The sequence below is a fragment of the Danio rerio genome, chromosome 17 (assembly GCF_049306965.1).
Source record: "Danio rerio strain Tuebingen ecotype United States chromosome 17, GRCz12tu, whole genome shotgun sequence".
Lineage (NCBI taxonomy): Eukaryota > Metazoa > Chordata > Actinopteri > Cypriniformes > Danionidae > Danio > Danio rerio.
Window position 1 is genome coordinate 22,068,766 of NC_133192.1, and position 21,585 is coordinate 22,090,350.

Consider the following 21,585-nt stretch of genomic DNA (forward strand, 5'->3'; position numbering starts at 1 on the left):
TAAACTATTAGAATTACCATATTTTATTCATAACCGACAGAAAATAGTTAATAGTTGCATTAAAGAAACAACAACATAAAAATAACAATCAGCCATCAGCCTTTAATTTCAAAAGCAAAATGTAATTAAATCCATAAATGACTTTAAAAAACATTATATGGCTAATAGACTGTTGCATTTTTGGGTTGTAAATAAGCTCATGTTTATATTTGCCTATAGTTGTGTCTGCAACGTTTACATATTTACAGTACAACCACCTTGAAAAATGGGGGTCGCGAGCCACTGATATGATTATTTTTGGGGTCGCAGGCTGAAAAGTTTGGGAACCCCTGGCATAGAAGATACATTGCGACTGTGCAATTCTGACCCTCGAGTTGAAGCAGATTTGCAGTGTTTGTTTGGCCATATGACAATTTAAAGGGTTCAGCCGGAAGGACATTTGGCAGACGCGCACAGACAAACACACACACACGCATGTAGATGAGCATGTGTGCACATAAAAAAGCCTCAGGCAGATCGTTTAGCTCATCCATCAACACTCTTATGGAGCATTTTAGGATCAAATTGCTCAAATGCTGCATGCTACAGTAAATTAATGCAATACTGCCCTCTTCTGATACTCATTGGAACTATATACTGTATATACTGTATATACACATTAGAATTATTAAATGAGGTGTAGATGCTTTCTGAATAGAAGAAATCGATGCATATCAATCTGCACAGGGAGATTTAAAGTCATAGTTCACCCAAAATATTTTAATTTATTCTCCATGTACTCATGCTCATTGAAATATGCTTGAAACCAGTAGCCACTAACATCCATAATAGAAAAAAAAGATCTCAATGGCTACTAGTCTACAACATTCTTCAGAATATCTTCTTTTGTGTTCAATAGCAGAAAGAAACTCAAAGACATCTGAAACAAGTGGAGGATGAATAAATTATATTATTTTGAGTGAATTATTGCAAAATATTTCCCAAAGATGGGTTGTGACTGGAAGGGCATCTGCTGCGTAAAAACATGCTGGATAAGTTGGCGGTTCATTCCGTGGTGGCGACCCCGGATTAATAAAGGGACTAAGCAGAAAAGAAAATGAATGAATGAATGTGTTCCAAAATATTCCTACACTGTAAAAAAAAAAAACGTAAATTTGCAGTTTTCCGTATTTTGCGATTCAGGCTTTTATTTTTTCCCGTTTATTTATGCTTTTGAATTGCATTATGGGACTTTGATTCCAAAAATTCTTAACCTTTAAAAATTGGGAAAAAATGAAACTTTTTAATAGTTTAAAGTGATATATTGTCAGTTCAAACTACTAAAATGTCCATAAACGCCACTTTCTTGTAGAGTTGAATTTTCAACATCATAAGTCAACAGAGCAGATGTCTACAGTACATCCCATAATCCAATTCACAACCATAAATAAACCGATACTGGTAATTAACAGATATTTATTACATTATAAAGGGCTTATTTTGCCTTAAAATGTGTTAACACTGGGCCACTGATGATCTTACCCTTGCCATGAAGTCCACCGCTGCTCCTCTGTTTAACAAGAGTGTCGCTACGTTGATGTTTCCATAGTGTGCAGCGATGTGGAGAGGAGTGAAACCACTCTGATGAAAAGAAGACAAAGAGCAGAATGCTTACAAAACATTATTCATTAGTACATTTAATTACATGCGCTTGCTTAGGTGCTTCTTGATGCAAATTTGGGACTATCTAAAGACAGCAAATGCTCAAGACAACTGATCAAAATGATTTGAGAAATGAATGTGTAAAATCTTCTTACTACTAAGAACTGTTCTCTGTTTAATTCATTGTTTTCACATGATGTAATTTTTAAAAGGCTTACACTAAGTATTAACATCAAATTCAGTGTACATCTCAAAGAGAATGCCAGGGTCAAAGATGAGAAGTCCCATTTTAGTGTCTGCATCAAACCAGATTTAAAGTTATTTTATTTACAATGCAAATAAAAGTTCTTATAATTAAAATAAAATTTGTGAAAATATTGTCAAAATATAAGTGAGACAATATTTTTATCGTCATTTAGTCTAACGGATTCATTTATGCATAAATCAAAAATACTTTTCTGACCTGTACTAATTAAAATACACAAAAGCAATCAAACTAAATTTTAATATATTTAAATTGTTGCATTTTTTAATGGGTAAAACCTAGTCGTTTAAAAGAAAGAGGAACATTTTTTAAATGACTTTATATAAATAAATACATACATACACAAATACATTCACATATACATCAACAAATTTCAGAACAAAAAATGAAAACTTTACAATTTAATGGATTTGATGCTTAAAAAAAAAGCTATGTTTGTCTTAGATCCACAAACTATAGCAAAGCTGAAATGATTTTCTCCAAATATGAATGCAATATGCAAAATTGCAGTCTTAGGTTATTCCTACAAAATTTAAGAATGTGTTCACGAATTAAAGGGATAGTTCACACAAAAATAAAAATGTACATACTATTTATTCTAACCCTCAACTGGTGGTTTCAAACATTTATGAGATTCTTTGCTCTGTTAAACAGAAAATAAGATATTTTTAAGAAAGCTGAAAACCTGTAACTATTGACTTCTTTAGTAGGAAAAAAACAAAACATTGGGAAGTCAAAGGTTTCCAACATTTTTCTAAATATCTTCATTGTTTTCAACAGAAGAAACCCATAAAAGTTTGAAACAAGTAAAGGGTGAGTAAATGATGGCAGAATTTTCATTTTTGTGTGAATTGTCCCTTTAAATGCATTTATAATATGGGTTAATTTACTTGCCTGTATATTGTATGCATCATCAATAAAATTAATGAGGAATTTCATTTGAAAACATTCACTTTTAGTGGTTTCTAAGCATTCACGTTTTTGGTGACAGATATATTACAACAGGTACTGTATATAGATGGCAAGTGCACAAAATTAGCCATTTGTTCATGCCTTCAGTCGATTTTCTTCTTTTGAATGGTATTTCTTACAATATGGAGCTTGAAGCAAATAGAAATTATACAAATCTGCGATCCACTTCAATGCTCTCCATGTCTGAAATGACTGAACACTAGGAAGTGCAAAATTATTATTATATCCCCCATTACATGTGACAAGACTGAGCTATTTATTAACCTGCATTAAACACTTTAGAAACTGAGACAGAGTCAAGCATAATGTGTGTAGCACAGCATCCAATCATCAAGCCTTAATGTAATATAAGAACTCTCATATAAGAATATGAGACGGAGCTATTCATAGCGAGATGGAGGTGTCCTGCAAGCCTTCCAGTCATGGAGATTTCCATCTCAATTAGCCAATAATCCGACACAAAGCAGGTGGTGCTCAGCATAGCCCTTCCCCGCCTCTGTTTGCTCTCTCAGCTCCAAAAGAAAGGGGCTCCACCCATTTTGAGGGGAATTATTGCAATTATTAGCCACAGGCGTGAATGGAAAAACAGCAGGGGTTTCAACATTTCCAGTTGCACACTAACACACTATGATATCTGCACGACTAACTCTAGAGTAGACAAACGCATGCCGTCAACTATGGGGAAAACTCATTCAAATTTCAATTCACTCAGAAAAACCTGCTCCTGCAGACAGTATTTCTGGGATGAGCACATTAGGAATGGGATTTGTTAGTTTGCAATTTGCCGATGTTCTCTTTCATGCAGAACTGTGAACTGTAATTTACACAGCCAAACTGCCGTGTGGACAAACCTGACCATGCACATATGCAGATTATTTTGGCAACATTGCAACAGTCCTAAACTGAAGGATTTCCGGCTGAATCTGAGGGAGGTTTTTGTCTGAAGGCTCATGCACAGGCCCTACGGATACAAAAGACTAGGCTAATAGACATCTCTTCTCTGTAGCTGGCCAGCCGGGTTCCTGTTTCACAGCCAAACCAAATGAATAATGTCTCGCATGGCTCTGAAGCTCAAAAGAACAACATGCTACTTCCAGTTAGTAATAAAAGTTGTTCAAAAGGTCAAACTTAAAACGCACAGTTTTCTCACTTCTACAGCAGGATGTGCAGGGAAGTGACCTTTGCATAATATAACACTCAAATTCAAATCAATCTGCAAAAGGCCAGATGGGCTTTCATAAACATTCAGATTTTTTAATCGCAAAATACAGCAATGTAATGACTTTTTTAGGACGAATTTTAAATAGTTTACAAAATTGCTCTCGATTTAAAAGAGATGTGACTAAAACTAATTGTTTGGTTACATATATTATATTATATTATATTATATTATATTATATTATATTATATTATATTATATTATATCATATTATATTATATTATATTATATTATATAAAAAAACATTTTATACTATATTTTATGCTAAAAGCTGTAAAGGCAGCTGCTTGACATGCAGTATTAATTTTTGCAATGCCTACTCATTTGAAATGATTTTCTAGCTACTACTTTCATCAATTTATGATTGGCAAAGAAGATTGGTAAAAAATTATATAATCAAAAAGGCGGCAACACCAAAACAAGGCGTCTAACCTTTCGAGCACATCGGCTCTTCATCAGACTGTCTGTTACACGCCTTGTATCAGTCTTTTTAATTTAATAAATTGGCATTTTTGGAGCTTTGGTGTTGCTTCCTTATTAAATATGTAATTTTGTTCTTCTTTCTGTTCACCCATTTAAAGTGATGTGCGTGGTTTTGTGCACTTTTTCAAGAAAGATGAACGTTAATCCAGATTTTTTTTGTACCAATTTTGTAGTTTATAGAGCATCTACAGTAAAAGAACAACTTTATTGCTATTTATAATAAAAAAACAAACTATATTTAGGCCTGCATCCTGTTATATAAATTTAATTAAATCGTCCTTAATCCTGATTTCCGTTATAAAAGTTTTCTCTATTTAGTGATACAAAACTTTCCGTTTGAAAGGGATAGTTCACTCAAAACTAAAAATTAATTCTGTTAAACTGGTTTCCAACATTCTTCAAAATATCTTCTTTTCTGCTTATTATAAGGAAAAATTTAAACAGGTTTATAGCCTACATTATATTTAGCATTTTCATTTTTTAGTCAAATATACCTTTAACTTCTTTAAATGGGGTACAGGCACACAGACTTTAAATTTCAGTCAGCCAGCCTCAGGGCTTCCGGTAAATTTTCTTCCCATACAAAATCGCTGCGTTTAAGATCTGATTTCTTTAAAACAAAACCGCAATCATCACTGACTGGATGAGATACAATATAAAGTGGGTATCAGACCAAACAGGAAGCACTGCATTAAATTATATTTTTTCGCGTGATGTCTTGAAAATATGAAAATTAATTTTACACCAGGATTTTTAATGGAATTTTTGCGATAGCTTGCTGCTTATGACGGCGATTGCTTTTCGTCTCGTTTTATGCTTCAACAACCAAATGCTTAAGTCTATTTGAGTGATCATATTTAAATTACATTACAACATCAATGCTGTAATAGGAACCTTATGAAATTGAAATTAGTTACATAAACCTTTCACCGGAAGTTAATCATTAGCTGAAAAACACTAGTTGTGCATATAGCCCATTTTAGTAATAGTAAATATAATTTTAGATTTATATAAAGTCTAGCCTAGATCATTTTTAACTCTTTAACTAAAAAGCTTACATTCACCATTCCCAGCATCCAAACCAAAACAATACCAACATGACTCTTTTAAACCTATCAGAAAGCAACATGTTGATAAATATGCGGAACCCCGGCCTATAGCTGCAGAAATTAAAGCATGCTTCAGCCCTCCACCCAAAGCATGGTCTCTCATTCCTCCATCCCCAGAGCCAATAAGAGAAGAGAAAACAGGAAATCATACAAAGATAGAGATGGACAACAAGGGTGGAGAAACACTAGGGGGTGTTCTAAGCAAAGCAGAGGGTGGAGACGAGGGTTCAGCAGCTTAATGCTTATTGTGGTTATACCTCTGTTGTTCTATTGACCATCATCTATGTTGAGACGCGAGCAGAGGAGAAAATGGCCAGTTAGTAAACACTGACAGACAAACCAAAACCAAGAAACAAAGGACATGTATCTTAAGACAGGTGGGTGAGTGTGTTAGAGAATAAATAACACATCAATTACATTTAAAAGTAAAATACAGAGAGATTATGATCAACTGCTCTTGATTACATGATAAAATATGCAAAAGAAGGTAATCATGTGCATTAGAGAAAAATAGTTAAAGGCAAAATTATTTGCCCTCATGGGAATTATTAGGGACCGAGCACCGAAACGGTGCGTAGGCCCTATTGGAATTGCTCCGTTTTTTATTATTATTATTATTATTATTATTATTCCGCCCCCTATCGGGGCACTTTTGAGGGTCTAAACATGCCCGAAAACTCATGAAAATTTGCACACACACCAAACGCGGTGTAAATAGCAGGTTGATATGGGTCTCGGAAGTGGGCGTGGCAAAATGACTCGACAGCGCCACCTAGAAAAATTAAACGGACGAGCCCCCGATACACAAATCGCGCACATGCATGAAAATTGGCACACACCTCAAACATGCCAAACCATACGAAAAAGTCTCTTGGAGCCATATCTCAAACCCAACAGGAAGTCGGATATTTTTAACTTCCTGCGGCGAAAAAGTGGCGTTTTTACCATTTCCAGGCGTTGTATTTTAACAAACTCCTCCTAGGGATTTTATCCGATCGACACCAAAATTGGGTTTTGTCATCTAAAGGCCTTGGCGATGTTAAATTGCGAAGCTTTAGAGTTTTCGTCGATGGGTGTGTCCGTGGCGGCCTCCCAAACTTTGACGATTCGCCACAAAACAGGAAGTCGTTATAACTCAGGCATGCATTATCCGATCTGCCTCAAAATTCACACGTTTGATAAGAATCCTGACCTGAACACGTTTACATGCCAATATCCAGATACAGTTATAGCGCCACCTGCTGGCCACAGGAAATGACATGATTTACGGAGTAATAAACTCCTCCCACAAATTTTTTCGTATCAGCACCAAAATTGGGTAGTGTTATCTGAAAGCTCTAGCGATATTATATTGTGAAGATCTAGAGTTTTCGCAGAGGGGCGTGTCCGTGGCGGTATGACAAACCTCAACGCTTCGCCATGGAACAGGAAGTCCTTATAACTCAACCACACAATGTCCGATCTGCCTGAAACTTCACATGGTTGATAAATGTCATCTCTTGAACACATCCACATAACAATATTGAAGTGGGCGTGGCAAAATGACTCGACAGCGCCACCTAGAAAAATTAAACGGATGAGCCCCCGAGCTACGAATCACGCACATGCACGAAAATTGGCACACACCTCAAACACGCCAAAACATACAAAAAAGTCTCTTGGAGCCATATCTCAAACCTAACAGGAAGTTGGATATTTTTAACTTCCTGCTGCAAATAAGTGGCATTTTTGCCATTTCCAGGCGTTGTCTCTTAACGAACTCCTCCTAGGGATTTTATCCGATCAACACCAAAATTGGGTTTTGTCATCTAAAGGCCTTGGCGATGTTAAATTGCGAAGCTTTAGAGTTTTCGTCGATGGGCGTGTCCGTGGCGGCCTCGCAAACTTTGACGATTCGCCACAAAACCGGAAGTCATTATAACTCAGGCATGCATTATCCGATCTGCCTCAAAATTCACATGTTTAATAAGAGTCCAGACCTGAACACGTTTACATGATCAATATCCAGATATAGTTATAGCGCCACCTGCTGGCCACAGGAAATTACATGTTTTACACTGTAACAAACTCCTCCCACAAATTTTTTCGTATCAGCACCAAAATTGAGTGGCGTCATCTGAAAGCTCTATCGGTGATATATTGTAAAGATCTAGAGTTTTTGCAGAGGGGCGTGTCCGTGGCGGCATGACAAACCTCAACGCTTCGCCAAGGAACAGGAAGTCCTTATAACTCAACCACACAAAGTCTGATCAGCCTGAAACTTCACATGGTTGATAAACGTCATCTCTTGAACACATCCACATAACAATATTGAAGTGGGCGTGGCAAAATGACTCGACAGCGCCACCTAGAAAAATTAAACGGACGAGCCCCTGATCTACGAATCACGCACATGAGCGAAAATTGGCACACACCTCAAACACGCCAAAACATACAAAAAAGTCTCTTGGAGCCATATCTCAATCCCAACAGGAAGTCGGATATTTTTAACTTCCTGCGGCAAATAAGTGGCATTTTTGCCATTTCCAGGCTTTGTATCTTAACGAACTCCTCCTAGGGATTTTATCCGATCGACACCAAAATTGGGTTTTGTCATCTAAAGGCCTTGGCGATGTTAAATTGCGAAGCTTTAGAGGTTTTGTCGATGGGCGTGTCTGTGGCGGCCTCGCAAACTTTGACGATTCGCCACAAAACAGGAAGTCGTTATAACTCAGGCATGCTTAATCCTACCTGGCTCAAAATACACACGTTTGATAAGAGTCCTGACCTGAACACTTTAAAATGCCGAAATCCAGGAAAAGTTATAGCGCCACCTGCTGGCCGCAGGAAATTACATGTTTTACACTGTCACGAACTTCTCTCACAAATTTTATAGTATCAGCACCAAATTTGGGTGGTGTCATCTGAAAGCTCTAGCGATGATATATTGTGAAAATCTAGAGTCTTCGCAGAAAGGCGTGTCCGTTGTGGCATGACAAACCTCAACGCTTCGCCATGGAACAGGAAGTCCTTATAACTCAACCACACAATGTCTTATCTGCCTGAAACTCCACATGGTTGATAAAAGTCCTCTCCTGAACACATATACATGCCAATATTAGTTAGTCATAGCGCCACCTAGTGACGGAAGGAATTTTGGCTAATAACTCAACCACACAATGTCCGATCAGCGTGAAACTTAACATGGTGGATAAAAGTCCTCTCCTGAAGACATCTACATACCAATCTTGAGTCACAGTCATAGCGCCACCTGCTGACAGGGGGAAGTTTGGCATAAATCTGTGGATTTCTCAGGTTTTTTATATATATCGGCTTAAATTGTTATTGTTCACTGTTCTCTGTCATCCTGAGGCCACCGGGCAGAAGTGAGCCCGGGTGCGAGGTCCCTATCATTGCTGCTTGCAGCTTTAATTTTTAAATATATTTCCAAAGTGCTGTTTTTTAAACACATTTTTAACCATAATTACTTTAATAATTAATTCCTAATAACTACTTTATTTTGTTTTTTCTGCCTAATGACAAAATAAAATATTTTACTAGTTATTTTGCAAGATAAGTTAGGTTAATTAGACAAGTTACTGCATAAGAGAGGTTTGTTCTGTAGCCAATTAAAAAAGAACATTTCTAATGGGGGCTAAAAATATCAACCTTAATATAGATAGAAAAAAATATACAAAAGTGCTTTTATTCCAGCATAAATGAATAAAATTAGACTTTCTCCAAAAGAATAAATTGTAACACTTTAGTTTAGGTCACAATTAATGTTAACTACTGGCTCAGTCATCACCAGGCCCACACAGAATCTACCCGTGCAGAAATCCGCAGATTTTTAGCCCATGATTAAGTAAATAAATGATTTATTTACTCATGTAAATGTTTGTAAATTTATTTATTAAGTTTTTGAATTTCAGTATTTTTATTGACTGAGATGAAAATGTTTATATGATTTATTTGCAATAAAGTATGTAAAGTAATATTTTTTGTCTTTTAGTGGATATAAAAGTTAGGTAGAGTTATATAAGAGACTTGCTTTGTTTACCAAATAAGTGGATCTAATTGGATTTGCATTGTAAACATTAAATACAAGTTAAAAAGGTAGTATTTTTTATTTCATATATTAAGTTTTTAGTTATGATACTTCCAAAACCATTCAGCATAAATCTGCAGATATTTTACATAATTCTCCACAGAAATAGCAATAAATGTCCACAGATTCTGTCTGGCCCTGCAACATTAACTGCCTATTATTAAGATATTAACTGTTCATTAGCAGTTATAAAGTATGATCTTATTCTGCATCCCTAATCCTACCCAAAATCTAAACCCAACCACTACCTTACTATTAACTATTAACAAACAGCTAATTACTACTTTATTAAGCTAGTGCTAGTTGCTGATTTGTTATAACATGAATTGTGACCTAAACTTAAGTGTTATCAAACTTATGGGCATGGAGTAGTAGCGAGATTACGCTAGTTAACGACCCTCCTGTATTTTTTCAATATTAATCAATATAATATCAGGCAAACTCACTTTAAACTTGGGCATAACTTTTGATAACTGATGCACAAACAATTAATGATGGAAATGGCATTGAAAAAAGAACAGAAGAAAAAGTGAATAGTGAAGTTCAAGAGATGTAGTGAATCTTCAAAAATAGCTGACCTGAATCCAAGCAATCTAGATATCTTACAAGCCATTAAATATTTGGAAAAACTAAAGTGTTGGTGAATCAATATTACAGAAACTACTTTGAAAATATCCTTGTGGTGTTAAACATCACTTTGGAAATAGTTAAAAAAAGAATACAAATTTCACTGGAGGGCTTCTAATAGTGTATATTTGCTCATTTGGAAAGAATTCTGGGATATAAATAATAAAATGTGACAGACCTTGGACTCGACATCTGCATTGTGGTCATTCTGAAGAAGCAGAGCTGCGGATTTGGTGTCATCTTTACGGGCAGCGATGTGGAGCGCAGGCAGACGGACTTTACCTTTTGTGTCATTCTCTAACAACAGAGAAACCACCTGATCGTGACCCTGCTGTAGCGCTACTGCTAACGGTGTAAAGCCATCCTAAAGTGAGAAAGGGAAACAGGACAGATTCATATACATCGATTAACATAATATTATTGTACTATTTGACAATGCATACGTTCAACATTGGAGTCAGCAAGATTTTGTTTAAACACTTACGCATGTAATAAATAGATCCAAAAAACAGGAAAGAATTACAGTACATTTACAGTAACATTCACAGTAAAATGTTCCACACAACTTTCAACACAAATTAAGTTTACTTAACAGTTTTTACTAATTTAAGAACATAAAACAATTAAATTATTCCCAAAAAACCTTAACGATTGTGTTGTTTTAACTTATTTTAATAAGTCATTTAAACAAGTCATTTTTTGAGTGTTTATAGACGTTTACATGTGCACCAACAGTCTAATTACGTTCTAATAATCATGCTACTATTTGCAACTATATGCAATTTTCATAGCTGTGATTATTTGATTATGAATGGTTAGTTTTACCACTATTATTTGCAGTTTTAGACTCATTATCGGCTTGTTTTGCATGGTCTAGACCAAAAAATGAATAATAATCATACATTTGTTCCTGGCTTAGCATTCATACTGTCATTTTATGTCTGAACTTAATAATACAAAAACAAACAAAAAAAGACAACACAGTTTATGATATATATTTGGTGATTAAACTTTCTGAACGTGTTTTTGTTGCCTGTAAAGGGCAACATCGCCATAATAAAGAGGCAAAATCATTGTGCTTCAGCATTCTGTCCTTTTTATGGTCAGATCTTGTTACAGCATGTCCTGTTTTGATATTTGTTAGTTTGTTTAGATATATTTGATCTGTGCGGCATTTATATTTCTGTCAAAGTGCACTGGAGTTCACCAAGCAAATTAAAGCTTTTCTTTTCAGGGGTCTCAGGTCCACTTGTTTGATGAACTACTTGTTCAAATGAACCACACTAACAGAGCAATCCCATTTCATTTAATCAAATCAAAACCACTAAGAGTGAAAGCAGCCTTAATCTGCTTAATACAAATAAAAAATAAAAAATCCATGGATAAAAGTTTATTTACAGTAGCACCGTAACACTACTGCTGTAACCGAGTTCCACTTCTCTACATTGCTTTGTGAATGCCAACTGTAGATTTTAAATAGCAGTGATAGCTCAAAATTTAACTGCTTTATTGTATTTTTGATAAACTAAATTAAGCCTTGATGAGCATATAATACGCTCATCAAGCATATAATATGAGAATATAATATGAGCATTTTTTTAAAAAGCGTACCAATCCCAAACCTAATATTATATGTACAGCAAGAAAAAGAGATGTAGGAAGGTGGACTGAGAAAGCACTTATCTGTGAACTGCTCAAGGTCACTTCAGCTCAGCTCAGTAATCAATAAACCACTCTCCAGACACACAAACACGCGCACACACACACACACAAACCTCTGTGGCAATGCTCTGGCTTGAGTTGTTCTCTAGCAGGAAGCGCACCACATCTAAATGGTTTTCCTGTGCGGCCATGTATAATGGGGTAAAGCCATTCTGAAACAAACATTAAACAAAAATGTATTATTTATATACATTTGAATAGTTTCTTAGTGTACTACTATACAAAAACACACTGTTGAAGTCAGAAGAGAAGATTTTTTCAACACATTTCGAAACATAATAGTTTTAATAACTCATTTCTAATAGCTGAATTTGTTTACCTTTGCCATTATGACAGTACATAACATTTCACTAGACATTTTTCAAGATATTCAGCTTAAAGTAAAATTTAATTAATGTATGCAGTACAAGACAAGTCATTGTCTAAAGATAATCGAAAAAAAAAATACTGCTTAAGGGGGCTAATAATATTCAACTTTAAATAGTTTTTTAAAAAATTAAAAACTGCTTTAATTCTAGTCGAAATAAGGCAAGGCAAGTTCATTCATATAGCAAATTTCGTACACAGTAACAATTCAAAGTGCTTTACATAAACAGGAATACAAGAGACAAGTATAAGAAAATAAAACCAAGTAATAAAAGTGATTAAAATCTGTTAAAAAAGTAATAAAAGAATGAAAAAGAAAAGAAAGACACAATAGTGCGAGCTGTCGGACGTAGCACAGTGCACATTCAGTAAAGGCACAGCTAAACAGATGTGTTTTCAGTTTTGATTTAAATGTGGAGCACATCTGATAATTTCTGGAAGCTGATTCCAGCAGAAGGGGAAGAAGTATCTGAAGGTGGATTCACCCTGCTTTGACTGAACCCTTGGAATTTTCTAGTTTATATGATCGTAAAGATCTGAATGATCAGTTAAGTTTGTATTCAGTGAGCATATCTTTAATGTATTGAGGTCCTAGGCCATTTAGTGATTCATAGACAAGTAATGATAATTTAACAGCTATTCTGAATATATCTTGGAGTCAATGTAAAGACTTGAGGACAGGTATGATGTGCTCTGATTTTCTGGTTCTGGTTAGAATCTTGGCTGCAGCGTTCTGGGAAGCGTGTCTTATTGGGAAGGCCAAATTTCCTTGCTCTGTAAAAGATCATTTAGGAAATCTAAGAAAGAAGAAGAAAAAAAATCACAAGAGGGAAAGATAGTTTTAGTGTTAGGAGATATCTACAAAATTATTTTTAAGATCCCATGTACTGTATTTACATAAAAAATGCTTCTTTTTTGCCATTTGATGATGAATCTTTAAAAATCCTGTAAGCCTTACCATTGGACAATTTATTGTTGAAGAATGGTTCGTCAGGTTACAATATTCTTCGCACTAGGAAAATATTAGTTTTTTTTTAAAACTCTGGGAACCGAAATTCTAAATTCTCTCCTACGGCATCGCAATAAAAAATCCATATTGCAGCCTTTAAGTGTAAGAAATGGCCTTAAAATGACAATCATTCCCAAAACAGACTACCCACAGCAGAATGTATCAACATCACATGCCCTATAATATACAATATCTAATTGTGAACAATCATAACATTTTCAAAGCCATCAAAATTCACTAAATTCAGTGTTTTGTGTATACAAGTGTCAGGTGTCTGTGTTGTGTTCCATGTGCTCTATGTCATGTGATTCATTTGTTCTGTTTCCACCTGCTGTGTCACCCCCGTGTGTGATTTGTGTAATCATGTCCTGTGTTTTTTTCAGTCAAGCGTCTGGTATTACATTGCCATGCTCCCTGTCCAGCCTTTGATGTTTCCTGTTCCAGGTCCTGTTGTGAGTGTTAATATTGTAAATAAATTTGTGTTTTGATAAATGCTGCGATTCAGTGTGTCTCTTTATAGAGTGAAAGCATGACAAAAAGCCTGTTTCGGCCAATGAATACAAAATAAAAAATGTTAATGCAACCTTTTCCAGAATTCAGAGTTTTTTTTCAGTGAATTGTGAGATGTGAACTCAGAAGTCAGAAGTGTGAGACATAAACTTTCAATTATGAGAGGTTTCGAAGTCTAAATTGTAAAGTCCAATTTTGAGACAAAAAGTGGCAACTGTGAGTTATAAAGTCACAATTGCAATATAAATCTGCATAAACGTGCAACTCTGAGAAAAAAAGTTTTAAGTCTGAGAAAAAAGTCACAATAACATTTAAAAAAAAATTATTCAGTGGTGGAAACGGGCTTCCATATTGCTAACATCCTCTCAGCACAAAAATCAATCAGAAATGAAAAGTTTAGTTTTAATTTATTTATAAGCAGGAAATTGCAGTGGTAACTAGGCTGGTTGCCATCATTGTTAATACTTGTGAAATGAGTAAATTTCCCTGGAGGCCACAGATCACATCCCACCCACTCGCCGTAACCTTGGTGACCCTGTTACCATGGCAACACAGAGATGCTGACAGAGCAGGTGAAGAGTGAGTGATGCTTTGTGATGATGGGGCATCATGAGAGGACACACACAGACTCCTTCATCATCAGCGTTTCTCTAGTCTGTCATAGCACTTAAAGTACAAACCAGTTTGCAGATTTTATGTGCAAATATGTATTTTCTAATGCTAATCGAATTATATGCATCACAGTTAAACCATCTATCTCATACACAAACACCGTCAGAAGATTAACCCTGAATTATTTTTACTGAAACAACCTTAAAAAAAAAGACATGGTCTTTAAAGTCACATTTACATAATGTCACAATGACCACATTAAAATGTTAGTTCAAAAATCTAATATCTAGGGCTGAATATTGATTCTTATTCCAAAAGATCCTGATTCTTGATTTAGGACTTGATTACATTATTTTTAGCAGTGTACATCAAGGGCGTCACATTGGCGCAGTGGGTAGCACGATTGCCTCACAGCAAAAAGGTCCCAATCCAAAGACGTGCGCTATAGGTGAATTGGGTAAGCTAAATTGTTTGCAGTGTATGTGTGTGATTGAGTGAGTATGGATGTTTCCCAGTGATTGGCTGTAGCTGGAAGGGCATACACTGCATAAAACATATGCTGGATAAGATCTGACCCCAGAATAATTTAGGGACTACGCCAAAAAGAAAATAATGAATCAATGAATAAGTGTACATCAGTTTACAATTGGTCAATCAATGACTGAAAAAAAAAACAGATAAGTTTTCAAAACCATAGAATACAAAAAAACATAGGAGTAAAAAATATAGATATATATATTTTTTGAATATAAAAAAAACAAACAGTATAAAAATAAACAATTTAGTTTGTTTAATAAAAAAAATAATAATTGGCCAACACCTTAAAATTTCCTAGTTTCATCATCATCTTAATATTCTACTTTCCAATTTCACACGAGGCTTTCCTTCATCTCTGAAAGTATTCAAAATTAAGATATTTTAATGAGATCTGACATTTGTGTCCCTCCACTGAAAGTCAATTAACCCCAAACGAAATAAAAACTGGAATCCACACAAATTCAGCGGTTTAATGAATGACTACTGAATAGACTCTGACTACATGAAGAATAGTTTTATCTATGCATCAACTTTGAAGTTAAATGTGCTGTGTGGCGTGGCGTGTAAGATAAAACCTCACTGAATCTAGCAAGTTGATTTCTTGAGGGTGAGTAAATGATTTTGGCATAAACCAACAAACCCTTTAATATCATCTTTCTGGGTACATTTATATATATATATATATATATATATATATATATATATATATATATATATATATATATATATATATATATATATATATATATATATATATATATATATAACATAAAACCATAGTAAACCATACTAAACAGTCCAAATAACTGTAGGTTAGCCTTACATTCACAGATGTAGCAACACATCTTTATTTGAGAATTTTCAAGATTCAATTTCTGTTTTAATCCAAGTAAATAAAGATGTAGAATATTTTGGGTGAGGTCTTGATTATATCCATAGCATATTAAATGAATAGAGGAGGATCCGAATGCAAGCTTGCAGATCATTTTGAAGAAAGAGGTGCAGGTTTAAACAATTTAAATGACTGCAGGATTAATTAGAATGTTGCTAGTATGTTTACTGTATGAATTAGCATGTTATAATTAGTATGTTTGCTAGTACGTTTTTAGTATGAGTAGTATGTTGTTAGTATGAATTGGTACAGTATGTTGTTGCTATATGTCCAATGTTAAGTCAATGGCAGTTTTTTACAATAGAAGTCTATGGGACAGTTGCTAGTAAGTGATTGCTAGGGTGTGGCAAAGAAGATGAAGGGTCTTCAGTGTTTGGCAGAAGAAGAAGAAGAAGAAGAAGAAGAAGAAGAAGAAGAAGAAAAAGAAGTTTATAAAGTATAACAGTGTGTTGCCATTCTCAAGCCCCCATAATGAGATTTTGATTAAATATTACAAAACTTAAATGTATTAAAATGCAAATAATTTACAATTAGATGAAAAACATGCATTTTGAAATAAAAATTAGGTTTATGCCAACTTTAAAACTACAGTAGCAAATATCAATACACAAAAAAGGGGAAAAAGTAATATAAATCCAGTTTTGGCTAATATGCCACAGAAAAATGTACAATAAAATGATGCAAAAGAGTAAAATATGTCCTTTTACTAGTGTTTACATCTCAGTGTACTGTGTTGGGTTCAGTTTAGGAAATACTTAATTACTGGCACCTCTGTAATGTAGATGGCCTTCATAACTCACTGAGCTCAAGTTCTAAGCTGTGTGTGTCTGTGTGTGTGTGTGTGTGTGTGTGTGTGTGTGTGTGTGTGTGTGTGTGTGTGTGTGTGCGTGCGTGTGTGTGTGTGTGTGTGTGTGTGTGTCTGTGTCTGTGTGTGTCTGTGTGTGTGTGTGTGTGTGTGTGTGTCTGTGTCTGTGTGTGTGTCTGTGTGTCTGTGTGTGTGTGTGTGTGTGTGTCTGTGTGTGTGTGTGTGTGTGTGTGTGTGTGTGTGTGTGTGTGTGTGTGTGTGTGTGTGTGTGTGTGTGTGTGTGTGTGTGTGTGTGTGTGTGTGTTTATTGGCTGGTCATCTAAAATAGCAACAGACTGAGTGTGCACTTGTGCTGCCCTGCAGAAAAGCTGGACGACCCGTCTCAGTGATCATGTGTTTATGTGGATATTAAATGCTGAAGTGCGTACCTGGCTCTGTGCATTGACGTTTGCCCCATTGGTCACTAGCTCTCTCACCACTTCCGTCTGTCCCGCCAGAGAGGCGATGTGCAGTGCCGTGTTTCCTTTCTGGATTAGAGGAGATGGAGAAACAAGAGCAATAGAGAATGAGTGGCATCTCTCCATTAATCTCTCCACCACCTGTCTGTGTCACCCCATCCAACGGGGCTTTTGTGCCCACCACCATTCAGTCCCCTTTGCCAAAGAGATGTTGTTTCCGCTGGCCTGTAATTTACCTCCACACACACACACACACACACACACACACTTCATTCCTGTGGAGCACTGGAGGCTTTTTATACCCGGTGTGAACGTGCTCACAGGAGCAGAGGACATCATGTGATATCAGACACAGATACAAACATCTCCTTAAGCTCTGTGTGTGTGTGTGTGTGTGCGTGTGTGTTGGTGGTTTACAAGGACAGTTTTTTGTACAATGACATGGGTATGACATAGTTGCCCTCTATTACAGTGGTTTATGAGCACATGCTTGATGTCCTTGTAACTCAAAATGCTTTAAAATCATACTTAATGGCATTCTTTTGCTATAGGTGCGGTAGGTGAGGGGTGGGTTTAGAGGTAGGGATGGGGTGGGCCAGTTTGTATGAAATACATTATGCTTATGGAGTGAAACTGTGGAGTGAATCTATATTGAATCTATATCCTGAATGCTATTTCTCTATTTGTGCACACATGTGTGTGCAATGTGTGTGTGTGTGTGTGTGTGTGTTTTTTTTTTTACATATTTATTGTCTTTTGCACAGATTGTATTTAAAAGTATTCAATATTCAATGATATTCAATAGTGTTCAGTTGCACATATTGTTCCACCTATTGGCACCCTTTTGTTGTGCTAGGTACCCTTTTCGAAATGGTACCCAAAAAGTGGTACGGTACGGTTTGCTATTTGACAGTGGAAACGACCATAGAAATGTAGCAAACCGTACTGCACCAGACTGTACCTCTCAGTGGAAACGGGCGATAACTGTTAATAGTATATTGTTTTGGAGCATGTCATTGTATTTTGCACTACCTGGAGCCAGCACCTAATCTTTTTACTCATCATTGCACACGTGCTGCTGATGATGTGACAATAAAAGTGATTTAATTGGATTTGAGTCAATGTAACCACCAATCCTAATGCATGTGTGTGTCAAACTGACCTTGGTTGCTGCATCTACATTGGCACCCAGTTTTAGTAGCTCCGCCACCACCTCCACATGCCCCTCTTTGGAAGCCAGATGCAATGCATTCAACCCATTCTGAAACATACAACATAAGATTTGTTCATTGACAGGAAGGATATAAATTCCAGGTAGGACAGGATACCAGAAACAGATCAATATAAATAACATGCAATTATATACCCACATATCATATGTACAGTGTAAACTGCTGCAAATCACTGCAGAGCAGAATTTGATCTAAATGTAAAGGTTTCTTTTAGAAAGAGGTGCCATTTTTAAACAATTAAATGCCTGATGAAGGTCAGGAGATCAAATTGATTCAAATTAATTTTGGAGCAAGTGTAAAACAAAACATAGTGTGAAGGATTATTTATTTTGTCTGTTATACTTTATTCTAAGTTACAATTATTGCTATTAATAAACCATTGACTATGACTTTTGCCTCAATAAACTCCTAGTTTGTTGATTATTATTAGTTTTTAGGGTAGTAGTTAGGTTTAGGTATTAGCCTTGATAAGGAATGTGGAATAAAGCATGCAGAATAGGTACTTTATAGGAATTAATAAACAGCCAATGTCATTATAATAATGGCAGGTAATAAGTAGAGCCAAACGAAATCTGCAGACATTATCTGCTGAGAATTTAGTTAAAAATCTGCAGACCTATGCTAAATAAAATTTTGGGAGTACTATAACCTCAAACTTTATATATGAAGTAAAAATAACACCTTTTTAACTTTTATTTAATGTTAATAATGCAAATGCAAATGCAATTACATTCACTTTATTTGGTAAACAAAGCAAGTCTCTCATAAAATCTATCTACTAAACGACAGAAAAAATTACTTTACAAACTGTACAGTAAATGAATCATATAAATATTTTCATATCAGTCAATAATATTAGTGAAATTAATTAAAAAACTGAATAAATATAAATTTACACACATTTACACAAGGAAATAAACAGAATCAATGATGGGCTAAAAATCTGTGGAAATCTGCGGAATTGTGCACGCGAAGATTCCGTGTGGGCCAAGTAATAAGGCAATAGTTAGTGAGAATATTTACATAATATTTTCTGTTACTGTAAGTGTTAGCTTAAACCACTTTTAGTGACCTTTAAGCAAAATGTTATGAAGGACAGGATTATATCACTTATACACGGAAATATAATAATAAAGGCAGTTGATAAGCAAATAGTTAATAGTGAGAATATTTACCAAAATTTTTTTTGTTACCATAAGTGTTAATGTAACCTCTTTAAGAGATCTTTAAGCAAAATGTTATGAGGGACAGAATCATACCACTTACACACAGAAACTTAATCATCAATAACATTGTTAAAATAATGCTGCTTAGCATTCTTGTGCAAACTGATACATAATTTCCAGGATTGATTTATGAAAACAAAAATCAAAAGAATCACGTTTAAAACTGCATAATTAGAATGTCTTTACTGTCACTTTTATTTTCAATGTTTTTATTTAATGAAAGAACAAAACTAAAAGAAAACAGACAATCAAACAAACCCCGATGTAATAGTCAAACAAACAGTCAAACAAAAACAAATTACATTCAGCACAATTCTTTAGCAGGAGTGTTCTAGAACAGTGTTTCTTAACCCCGTTCCTGGGGATCACCAGCTCTGCACATTTTCCATGTCCCCTTAACCAAACACACCTGATTTAGATCATCAGCTCATTAGCAGAGACTGAAAGACCTGTAGCGGGAGTGAAAGATAAAGAAGACATCTAAAACATGCAATGTTGGTGGTCCTCCAGCAACGTGGTTGAGAAAAACTGTTCTAGACAAAAGTAATAAAAGGTTGGCAAGTAGTAAAGAATCTCTTATGACCCTTTCATGTAAGAGCTGTGTTTTTCTAATTCATTTATGTTATACATGACATCTTTAGTAAAGTGTTTAAATGTTGGAGGAGTCCATCCATTTATGCAGAATTAGCCTTCTGGCTAAGTGAAAACAAAATAAATAGCATCAGACTGGGATTTGTTTAGGTTATAGTCTTAAGTGATAATTTCAAATATCACCATCATCAAAGTCGGAGCAATAGTTTGACCAAGGATTTAAAGATCGAACCCCAGTATTTAGATAATTTCTAACATGACCAATTTAAGTGGTATATGGTGGCTTTAAATGACATTATTGTATCACTAATGAATAAATTACAAAAAAATAAAAAAGTGCTGCTTCCACACTTTCAAACAATAGTATTCATTCAAAATAATCACCATCATAAAGTGACAGCATAAAAACAGCATAGAAGCACTTTCACAATTTACAACCATCACTTCCAGTCATGAGACAGATATCCTTATATCTTATTAAAATGTAACAGAAATGATCCATACCTGATTACAGATGTTGATATCGACACCAGTCTTCAAGTAATCGAGGACCTTCTCAAGGTTCCCAGCCCTCGCTGCCCGCAGGTAACTGGCATTGCTGTCCGACTGCAAGTAATAAGAGAAACATACAACATCTGATTATCCCAATTACAAGGTCAAAGGTCAAAGCCAGCACAGACAAAGTCAAACAACCAAAAAGACATTCAACTTTCTAAATCACTGAAATCAATAGAATTCATACCAGCTCCATTTTTAATAAGATCCATTTGTCTCCGCAAACACATCCAGTATAATAAAGGCTTCAGTCTACAAGTCCATGTCTACTATCCCAGCACGACAGAGGATCAAAGTTGCATGAAACACCCCAAAACACTGGCAGTCCAGACTTCCCAGCTGAAGATCCAGCCGAAAACAGCTTGTGTGTCTCATCAAGAGATCCAGAACAGAACACTAAATAACGGCTATTATTCTGACACCAGTTTCCTCCCACTTTCCCTCCTGATCTCAGTCTCTCAGTCAGAACGAGTTTGCTTATCTCACGAGTATATTTCGAGCATGCTTTTGGGAAGAAAACGCGATATGTGTGTGTGTGAGTGCCTCGTGAATGTGTCTTCTTTTGTCAGCCTCAGTTTGATTCAGGGACACTGCGTTTGACATAAGAGGACACACAGCAAAATTTCAATGCAGCACACACACACACACACACACACACAGTTTTAGG

The 21,585-nt window shown here is 35.5% G+C and overlaps 2 protein-coding genes across 51 annotated transcripts in view; one reads left to right on the forward strand and one right to left on the reverse strand.

Moving 5' to 3' along the window:
• The window catches only part of LOC141378555 (uncharacterized), an 876,211-nt gene that overhangs the window by 195,873 nt on the left and 658,753 nt on the right, over nucleotides 1–21,585 (forward strand). The gene's annotated exons all lie outside the window — the stretch shown is intronic.
• ank3a (ankyrin 3a) overlaps nucleotides 1–21,585 on the reverse strand; it is a 189,904-nt gene that overhangs the window by 83,884 nt on the left and 84,435 nt on the right. For all 50 annotated transcript variants that reach the window (XM_073928436.1, XM_073928413.1, XM_073928427.1 and 47 more), the window contains exons 2-7: nucleotides 20,868–20,969; nucleotides 18,477–18,575; nucleotides 17,285–17,383; nucleotides 12,179–12,277; nucleotides 10,582–10,767; nucleotides 1,522–1,620 (exon numbers count right to left, since the gene is read on the reverse strand). In XM_073928436.1, coding sequence (XP_073784537.1) covers nucleotides 1,522–1,620; nucleotides 10,582–10,767; nucleotides 12,179–12,277; nucleotides 17,285–17,383; nucleotides 18,477–18,575; nucleotides 20,868–20,969 — 684 coding nt within the window. The remainder of the gene's footprint in view (nucleotides 1–1,521; nucleotides 1,621–10,581; nucleotides 10,768–12,178; nucleotides 12,278–17,284; nucleotides 17,384–18,476; nucleotides 18,576–20,867; nucleotides 20,970–21,585) is intronic.